The sequence below is a fragment of the Sarcophilus harrisii genome, chromosome 1, assembly GCF_902635505.1.
Source record: "Sarcophilus harrisii chromosome 1, mSarHar1.11, whole genome shotgun sequence".
Taxonomy (NCBI): domain Eukaryota; kingdom Metazoa; phylum Chordata; class Mammalia; order Dasyuromorphia; family Dasyuridae; genus Sarcophilus; species Sarcophilus harrisii.
In genome coordinates, this window is record NC_045426.1 from 349,731,080 (window position 1) to 349,741,748 (window position 10,669).

Genomic DNA, 10,669 nt, shown 5'->3' on the forward strand with positions numbered 1-10,669 from the left:
TTCCTAAAGCCATGAAGTTGGCTGGAACTTAGAGCTTGGTTAGTTATCAAAGATGTCGAGATGCATTCCAGATCATCATTAAATGTTTTGACTTTTAACTTGCCACCAAACTTTGGTAATTCTGAAAGAGAGATTGAGACTGATGACTTTGTGCTATACTCTGCCTCCCTTAAATCCAATTCATAAGGAAATCAAGATATTGCCCTGTGATCAAGATAGCCCATTTAAAAAATGCAGCATACCTGACACATTTTAGACATTTAAAACATTATATTTAAACATTTAGACATTTATTTCCTTCCCTTTTTTCTCTTTCCTCAATTGAGTGCTTGATGATTTCACCAACACTCTTAAATTTGTGATGAGAATTTCTGACTCGGAGAACTTGCCTCCAAGTAAGACTAAGAAAAATTGCCTTAAACTCTACTTTGAACCTAATATCATTTTGATTATGTTTGCTGCTGGTTTGCAAAAATCAAGCTTGAGAAGTAAAATACAGCTCCAGTTTTGACCCACTGGTTCCTTGACCTTCCTGATAGACATGCATATGTTCCCCTTCTGTTGTCTGTCTCCTGATTTGTAAACTGCATCCTTTCCCTTCTGGTTTCATTAAAATCCCATTTTACTCATCCTGCCTATGCATTCACATTCTAAGGTTGCTGAATCTCATGATCTGTGTTCAATGAATGACTGATAATTCATCAAAACCTGTGCTCTCATCTCTGTTGATAGGTGATTGGCAACAGTACCTCATCAGCAGTAATTTTGTCACAGACCCTGTGACAAATTTTTTGGTCACACTTATTTTCCCGGTGTAGATGACTCCCAAATCGTTCAGCCTTCATTTCTTCAGCTTTTGTCCCATATCTCTGTCTCCTGGACAGTTCCACATGGATGTCCCATCGATTTCTCAAACGTAATGTGTACTCAACTCATCCTTCATCACAAACTTTTCCATTTTTCTTTCATATTTGTTACCAGTACCAACCAGTGTCTCATTTGATCCCAAATATCCAAGCAATTGAGTTTTATCAGTTCCACTTTCTTATCTCTTCCATCTCTCTCTTTTATTTTCTACTTATAATTAAGATCATCCTACAGACAAGAACCTGATCATCTGTCACCTGGAATACCGAAAGAGCTTTCTAAGCAAATCTCCTGGTATCTAATTTATCCTATTCAATTTATCCTTCACACAACTACAAAAGTGACATCCACAAAATACGGCTTGAGGAACAGCTAGATGGTACACTGGAAAGAGCACTAACTCTGAAATCAGGAGGACCTGAGTTCAAATGTGACCTCAGGCACTTAACACTTCCTAGTTGTGTGGCCCTGGGCAAACCACTTAACCCCAATTGCCTCAGGGGAAAAAATGCAGGCTTGAACTTGTCCTCTCCTAGATCTGCTCAAGAAACTTAAATTGTTCCCCATTATCTTTAAACTACAACTCCTCAGATTGGTATTTTAAATCCCATTCAATCTGATCCTAGGCTACATTTCCATGTTTATTACACATTACTCTCATATCCAGTGAAATTGGTCTACTTGGACCATTTATTTTCGTGACTCCTCTTGACCCCATAAGGTTTTTTGTTAAAGATACCAATTTGCCATTTACTTTTTCAGCACATTATACAGATTGAAGAGGCAAACTGACTTACCCAGGATCGCACAACTAATGTGGCAGATTGACCTGGCCCAATATCGCTCATTAGAAGACATACAAGACATGAATGCTACTATCTCTGCCTAGGCAAAAATTGTCCCTCATGCCTGGAATGCTCTCCTTCCTTATTTCTGCTTTTTGGAACCCCTACCTCACGCTTATTTCTAGGATTACGGGTGTGTTAAAGATATTACCTCTAGAGCAACAAGTTTCTGGAAGCCGCAGGTTAGCAGGGCCTAACCCTGCTGTGATAGTTACTCAGAAAACTTTTCATTCTGCGAAAGATTTCACATTTAATCCGGAAATATAAGGGAATAACTAAATGCATGTTGTACACTCTGCATACAAATTGTAGTACAGCCCCCATTGAGAATATATGTGGCTCTTAAAAGAGCCTTTGGATTAATTTCACGCCTTCTTCTGGCTTAAGCCCTCTCTCCTCGGATGCGGCGAGCTAGCTGGATGTCCTTGGGCATGATAGTCACACGTTTGGCGTGGATGGCGCATAGGTTAGTGTCCTCAAAAAGACCCACAAGGTAGGATTCACTGGCCTCCTGCAAGGCCATTACAGCCGAGCTCTGAAAGCGCAGATCAGTTTTGAAGTCCTGCGCGATCTCTCGCACCAGCCTCTGGAAGGGCAGCTTGCGAATCAGCAGCTCGGTTGACTTTTGGTAACGACGGATCTCTCGCAGGGCCACGGTACCCGGACGATAGCGGTGAGGCTTCTTCACACCGCCGGTAGCAGGGGCACTTTTACGGGCTGCTTTCGTAGCCAGCTGTTTGCGAGGTGCCTTCCCTCCGGTGGACTTACGGGCAGTTTGCTTAGTACGAGCCATTTCACAAGAGACAACAAGGCTTTGTAAGAGAAGTACTGTGCGGAGGTTTTCTGACCCTATTTATAGAAGTAACTCTCTCCTGATTGGACAAAAGAACATTCGAAAGTCCCGCGTTCTGTCTTAATTGGTTTTTAATTCAAACCTCTAATTCCACCTAGTTAAAAAGCTAGTTTATGGCGAAAGCAGTAATGAAGATTTTCCTTGTATTCTAGAATTAAAATATTCGTCAGAATAAAACGGATTTCCGTTGTCCCTCTCCCCAATACTGTAAATGCCCACGCCGGTTGGTGACTGGTCTTTCTGCACTTTTTTTTTTCTTTTAAATTTTTATGTTTGTCGGTATTTTGACTTGAAAAAGAGTGATTTGTCTCAAAGAAGAAATCTTTAGATTCTCTGAACTACCAACAAATCCCAGGAAAAATAGAAACATTCTTTTGATTTTACAATATTTACCCCATTTTTTTTTTTTTTTTTTTTTTTTTTTTTGCCCAAATCATATCTCGTAGGAAAGAAACCCGTGAGTGGAAGTGGAGGGGCATGAATGAGATGCTAAAATATTTGTAAACTATACACGATATAAGGTTAATAAAATCATGTTAATAAAAAAGCAAACTTTTTCTAGCTCTTATAAACATTGGTCATGTGTAATTTATTTTATCGAATTGAACGAGGATTTCCCAGAGATTTCAGGTCCCAAAGTCAAATTACTTTCATGTGAATTAGCCATTTCAATATTTTAATCATAATTTCGAGCTGTGAGGAAGCTTAACGATGTGGCCATAAATCAACTCTTATTTTACAGAAAAGGAAACTCCCAGGTAGTGAAACGAATTACAACTCAAATAGATTTGATCAGAGCTTTCTAACCTTGGATTCATGAACGCTGAGAAGGGGATCCTTGAAATTAGTTACACGGATGGGAGGGAAGTTAGGTCTTTCATTAACTTAAAAATCTTTCAACTTAAAAAGAAACACAGGCTTTACCAAACAATCCAAGAGGTGCATCACACATATAAAAGGTAAATTTCCCTGCATGATAGCCTGTTGTGGAAGGTAGAATTAAGGAAGCATCCTGGGCAATGGCGGGAAAGAGTCAGGAAAGGAGTGAGGAGTTAGATATGGGAGCTGCTGGTGGAATGGAGCAAACTATGAGACCCAAAAAAGTATTTCCTCCTCCCACCCCTTCCCCCACTTCCACCCCCACTACCACCCTCAATCCCCCATCAAGTTCCTTTAGGCCGGGGGTGGGGAACCTCCGGCAGAATTAGGCCATCAAAATAATTTGCTTAACCAACCTCTGGCGATGCTGAGCTGAAAGATGGAACCTCCCATAGCTTGAGTTCTATAAATTGATCATTTTGTATAGCCCGCAAATGATGTTATAAATATCAAATTGCCCTTGGCAGAAAGAAGACTCCCCATCCCTGCGGCCGAGCTCTGGTAAGCAAATATCACTGTTCCGAAGATCTTCAAGTCGGCTTTTCTACTTTCTTTAAGCTACCATTCCAATACTGAGATTGTTAAAATACCTGACATGTTAGCACAGAGATAATTGTACACTTTCTTTCCAGATACATATGAGCTTTCTCTTCCCGAAAGTCGCAGGAAGTGAAACATGGGAGGGGGAATCTTTAGGCGACCCCCCCACCACACCCCCCGAGTTAGAATACATCAGAAAACAGAAAGGGAAAAACGGAAACCTGGAACTAATGCCCAATTGACAGCAATGAGCTGGAAAACAAGGTACTGCTTCAGCCTTCTCTGCCTGCTCTATCTAAACCTGATTTCCTCCAGCATTGTAAGGGAGGTTAAAACGGAATGAAACTAGAACACGCTGGTTTGGACTTCCCTCAGCTTCTGGGAAGAGGTGAACCGGCTTGGCATATAGAAAATATTCCTCCTTCACGGTCCGCTGAGTACTTGGGCGAAGGAGAGGAGAGCAAGGACTTTTAATGAGGATTTTCCGGGCATCAATTGAATCAGATAAAAGACCCTTGCCGGCTACAAAGTGCTTCACTAAAAAACAAGGGCGGGGGTGAGAGTGCGAGGGGGAAGTTTTTAGAAACTTAATGGAAAGTAGAATGTGAAAGTGTCAGAAATACCATTTTCCAAGGGATTTATCTAATTAATGATTTTAGTGCCCTAAATGGCACTATTAAAACCTACAAATTGTGGATGAATTCATTCAACAAGTACTGGGGGACAGGGGGAAATTTGGGTTTTGATTCGTCACAAATTACTAACTTTATTTAAAAATCACATTGTCATTACACTTAGTAGTGAAAGTAAATCAACTCTTTCTTTGAAAACATAGGTGGCTCTCAAAAGAGCCTTTGTTATTCAGCAAAATCGAAGGCAAAATGCAGGATTGTCTGACTTACTTATTTGCCCTTGACTTTATGGAGACTTTCGGTTTTCTTGGGTAGTAGCACTGCCTGAATGTTAGGCAGAACGCCACCCTGAGCAATGGTGACTTTGCCTAGCAGTTTATTGAGTTCTTCGTCATTTCGTATGGCCAGCTGAAGATGTCGGGGAATAATACGAGTCTTCTTGTTATCCCGAGCCGCGTTGCCAGCTAGCTCCAAGATTTCGGCTGTCAGATACTCTAATACAGCGGCCAAATATACGGGTGCTCCAGCTCCTACTCGCTCGGAATAGCTGCCTTTTCGTAGAAGTCGATGTACACGGCCCACAGGGAACTGCAAACCAGCCCGAGAGGAGCGCGATTTTGCCTTGGCGCGAGCTTTGCCACCTTGCTTGCCACGTCCAGACATGACAAAATATTCAAAAATGTTCTTAGCTCTGGAGTAAGATGCAAACCTATAAACTAAACGCTTGAACTGAACCTTTTATAAAGCGTACTGAGCGCGAAAATAAAGCACTGTGATTAGCTAATTTTCGTAGCCAATAGAAAAGCAAGTTTTCGATCTGTTATTGTTGGAAGCCCTTCAGTCCTTCCAAGCAATAATTCTACTAAACATTCTGAGAGTAAATCAAACTGAAGGAGAGGAAGTTGGGGGAGGGGAGAGAAGAAGGGAAGGGAAAATAAGGAGAGTACTGTTTCTCTACACATTTTTCTTGGAATGACTGTAGTTATGAGAAGTTCCATGAAGCTTGTATGTCTCCCAAAAGGAATGAATAGCAGGCTTATGATAATGCAACTTGCAGGAAATTGCTATGACATCATCATCAGTTACATGCTCCCATTATGACGAACTCTGATGAAGTCAAAGAAAAAAATTTGTGAAGATTTGGAGACCCTTATCATCAATGTGCTGAAAAAGAACAAGTTTGTAATTCTAGGTGACTTTGACAGGGTGAAACTGTGTCTCCTTTAATCTCTAAAGTAATCACTTTGCCCCTTTCATTCCTGACCTCCTAGACTCTAGAGAATCTATGAAAAGACATATTTCCCAGACTGGGCTTTTCTAAGGCAAATCACCTTCCTCCTCCAATTGATCTTTTGGATAACTGGATCCCCATTCAGGAAGCCTTCAAAGTGATTTTCATAAAATTTGGAGATCTGGGTCTGATACTGAGTGGCTTGAAACTCCAAGTATCTAGGCCTTGGGGACATTCACTTTTTTTTCAATTGGAGGTTTTAGCCTCAGATTTCTATAAAGGACAATTCTGAACTCCATATTTTTGCAGAATGTTTGAAGTAGGATTATGCTTTGTCAAGGAACCTCTGTCCTTGGCATAGCTGCCTGCTAGGACTCCTGCCCACTATTAAGAGAACCTCTTCTCGGTGCCGATAAAGTTCCTTTTTTGCCACTAATATTTCAGGTTTGTGAATTCTTTCATGTTGAACCTGTGCCAACCAGAAGGACATTCCCATACTCTCTGCACCGCCACTAGAACAACATCAACTTTAATGCCAAAACAAGCACAGACTATCAAACATGGAAGAGAATCCTTGGAAGGAATGGTTTTGGAAACAGTAATAGTAACAATTCACTTATTAGCCTTCTAACATCATTAACATGGTCTTTCATTTAATAACATACAATAAAACTTTGTGGATGCACCCTCAATGCAACCATTGGCATTTAATGACTATGTCATTGAAGAAGAAGCAGATAGGATGTGAGAATAATGAAGGCAGAGTGCTGAAGTGATCATCAACTTATCCTCTCCAAGTTAAGCACTGGAGTTATAAAAAAAAAAAAAAAATGGCAGCCCTAAGACAAGTAAACCAACAGAAGACAATGTCAATAGATTCAAGTGATTCTCCATTAATATTTTTCAGAAAAAGTAACAGTGAAGTAGAAAAGGAGTGGGAAACTTTCAAAGATTTGCTGTATAGCACTGAATTTATTCATCTGGCCCAGGATACTCATTAATATCAAGATTGGATTGACAAAAATGATGGGGAAATACAGAAATTGCTAAATAAAAAAGATAATTCCATAAGTTTTACTAGCAGGCAGTTTTGTCCAAAAGTAAAGTGCAAGTAAAGGTTAGAAAGATGCAGTACAGGGCAGTGAGGTGGTGCAGTGGATAGAGCACCAGTCCTGTGAAGTCAGGAGGACCTGTCTTCAGACACTTAACACTTCCTAGTTGTGTGACCATGGGCACGTTACTTTGTAATACCAGCGAGACTGAGGAGTGTGGAGATTGGTTCAATTCAAAGTGGACAGTTTAATAAACTAGGCTTGACTGAATGGGACTATGGTCCAAAGCTCCCGATCCCAAACATGTTGTGAAGGGAGCTTATGTAGGATTGTAATTAGCAAAGCCTGTAAGTGATAACAGAAGCAAAAAGAATGCAGTTAGGCAATTTCCTTATTTATCATCAGGCAGCTATTATACAAGAAAAATATTTCACAGTCTAAAGAGATAACAGGATGTATACATGATGGGAATGGACTTGGGATGTATAAAATGGTGGGAATGGGTTTAGGATGCATATAGTATTGGGAATGGGTTTAAGGAGATTTTCCAAGGTCACTAATTTCAGAGAACAATGATCCTATTTTGGAAAATACCTTGCAGGTGTGATGAATCAAATAAACATAAGAACAGAAATAGGCAAAATCACTCTGGTCATGCTTGTCACTGATTTAGTGTGTGAGGCAGCTAAGTTCAGATTCTCATGGGTCCTTTTTGGTTCAACAACTTAATTCCAATTGCCCTCAGGGGAAAAAAAAAGAAAGAAAAGCTGCAGTATGAAATTCAATTTACACTGAAATTAACAATCTAGAGCACTTTTTTGATGCCATGAAGACTATTTATGGGTCAAAAAACTGTAGTGCATTTCACTACTCAGGCTGATGGAGCCACATAGTTCTGGAGACACAGTGTTCTCAACAGATCAATGCTAAAACCACTGATTGTTTATCTCAGATTGCAGTGGATCCCTAGCTGAAGTTCCAACTGAAGAAAAGGTTTTGAATGACATCAGGGTCCTTTCATGTGACACAGTACCTAATGTTGAATTTTTTCCCAGCTAAATACAAGACAGGGGTATATGGCTTATACAAAAGTTGACTGAAATCTTTAGGATTATATGGCAAAATAAGTTTATCCCCCAGTAATTTAAGGATGCAAATAGATGTCCTCTGACAATGGGAGACTGGGATGAGTATCTATATTTTTCTGTCTTTGCTGACAAGATTCTGACCTCTTCATCCTCTTCAATAGGCTAGTTCTTTTTTTTTTTTTTTTTTTAATCTTTTTATTTTCAAAATATATATAAGGCAAATCACTACTGATCAGAGAAATGCAAATTAAGACAACTCTAAGATACCACTACACACCTGTCAGATTGGCTAAGATGACAGGAAAAAATAATGATGAATGTGGGAGGGGATGCTGGAAAACTGGGACATTGATGCATTGTTGGTGGAATTGTGAACGAATCCAACCATTCTGGAGAGCAATCTGGAATTATGCCCCAAATGTTACCAAACTGTGCATACCCTTTGATCCAGCAGTGCCTGGGCTTATATCCCAAAGAAATACTAAAGAAAGGAAAGGGACCTGTATGTGCAAAATGTTTGTGGCAGTCCTTTTTGTAATGGCTAGAAACTGGAAAATGAATGGATGCCCATCAATTGGAGAATGTTGGATAAATTGTGGTATATGAATATTATGGAATATTATTGTTCTGTAAGAAATGACCAGCAGAATGAATACAGAGAGGCCTGGAGAGACTTACATGAACTGATGCTAAGTGAAATGAGCAGAACCTCTTAAGAGATCATTATATACATCAACAACGATACTATATGAAGATGTATTCTGATTGAAGTGGATTTCTTCGACAAAGAGACCTAATTCAGTTTCAATTGATCAATGATGGACAGAAGCAGCTACACCCAAAGAAAAAAACACTGGGAAATGAATGTAAACTGTTTGCATTTTTGTTTTTCTTCCCGGGTTATTTTTACCTTCTGAATCCAATTCTCCCTGTGCAACAAGAAAACTGTTTGGTTCTGCACACATATATTGTATCTAGGATATACTATGACATATTCAACATATATAGGACTGCTTGCCATCTGGGGGAGGGGGTGGAAGGTGGGAGGGAAAAATCGGAATAGAAGTGAGTGCAAGGGATAATGTTGTAAATAAAATTACCCTGGCATGGGTTATGTCAATAAAAAGTTATTATAATAATAAAAAAAATCATCCTGCTGATCATTTTTTACAGAACAATAATATTCCATAACATTCATATACCCTAACTTATTCAGCTATTCTTCAACTGTTGGGCATCCACTTAGTTTCTAGTTTCTAGCCATTACAAAGAGGGCTGCCACAAACATTTTTGCACATGTGAGTCCCCTTCCCTCCTTTAAGATCTCTTTGGGACATTAGCCCAGTAGAAACACTACTGGATCAAAGGGTATGCACTATTTGATAACCTTTTGAGCATAGTTCCAAATTCCTCTTCAGAATGTCTCGATCTGTTCACAATTTCACCAACAATGTATCCCAGTTTTCCCACATCCCCTCCAACATTCTTTATTACCTTTTCCTATCATCTTAGACAATCTGAGAGATGTGTAGTGGTACCTCACAGTTGTCTTAATTTACATTTCTCTGGTCAATAGTAATTTAGAGCACTTTTATAACTTAAAATGGTTTCAATTTCTTCATCTGAAAATTGTTCATATCCTTTCATCATTTATCAATTGGAGAATGGCTTGGATTCTTATAAGTCTGAGTTAATTCTCTACATATTTTGGAAATGAGGCCTTTATCAGAACATTGAACGTAAAAATGTTTTCCCAATTTATCACTTTCCCTCTTGTTAAAAACTGCTTTATAGATCCCAACCACCCCCACCCCTGAAAAACTGGGTTTGAAGATGACCCAGCAATCCCAAACTCCTTTTGCATACCAAAAAAAAAAAAAAAACAAAACAAAAAAAAAAACACTTGTCTCCATGTCTCTGTCAGAACCTTCCTTGGCACAGGAATAGCAAAGGAAACCTTATGCAAGACCTCCCTGTCCATGTCTTTGAAGTATTTCTTTAAAGATAACTGTTGAGCCATATAACTACCCTCTACTTCTTTGTCATTAGGACTGGAAATTGATTTTTTTAAAAAAGGGCCCAGGAAAACCCTTGGAGCGCTAATCATACCATTGTGTCATAAATTCCAGCTGCATTATCTCAATCCTTGCTAGGATAATCCCCGCTCTTTTTGGGTATTGTCCCTTGCCTAGCTGCCTCCTGCCCTGAACCTTCTTATCTTGACACCTATCCTGTCAGGATTAAGTTATGTTCCTTTCTTGGAAATTATGGTTCAGTCCTCCCAGTGTCCTTGCCCCTTATCTGCCTGTTTCCCCTATAAGGTTGTATACTTTAGATTATGTATTTTGTTTGCAAATCCTAATTAGCTAAAACCCTATATAAGTTTCCTGCCTTGGTTTATCTGCACTAAATGCTTTGGACAAGATTCCTATGAGGTCAGGTAGCCTAAACTTTTCATATTAAAGATTAAAAACCAATCTCTGTCTGCCTCAGTTTCTCTGGTATTACATAACAACAGCTGCAAAGATGTTAGATAAGGAAGCAAGCCAACCCTTTGTTTGGTTTTTGTCAACCCTGCTTACACAAAAGCCTGTAAAAGGCCTGATGTCTCTTTTGTTCACTACCACATGCTTTGGATAGAACTCTCATGTGTGGTCAGTTGACCTTCAATAAATTCTCCAA

The 10,669-nt window shown here is 39.5% G+C and overlaps 2 protein-coding genes across 2 annotated transcripts; both read right to left on the reverse strand.

The window, feature by feature from the left end:
• Nucleotides 1–2,030: 2,030 nt before the first annotated feature.
• LOC100929161 (histone H3) lies at nt 2,031–2,547 on the reverse strand. The gene has a single exon (XM_031945899.1). It carries the CDS (start codon nt 2,503–2,505, stop codon nt 2,095–2,097), a length of 411 nt encoding a protein of 136 aa, XP_031801759.1. The 5' UTR covers nt 2,506–2,547; the 3' UTR covers nt 2,031–2,094.
• Nucleotides 2,548–4,734: 2,187 nt separating this feature from the next.
• On the reverse strand, nt 4,735–5,338 carry LOC100929420 (histone H2A type 3). Its single transcript, XM_012550257.3, has one exon. The coding sequence runs from the start codon at nt 5,277–5,279 to the stop codon at nt 4,887–4,889; it is 393 nt and encodes a 130-aa protein (XP_012405711.1). The 5' UTR covers nt 5,280–5,338; the 3' UTR covers nt 4,735–4,886.
• Nucleotides 5,339–10,669: the final 5,331 nt, after the last annotated feature.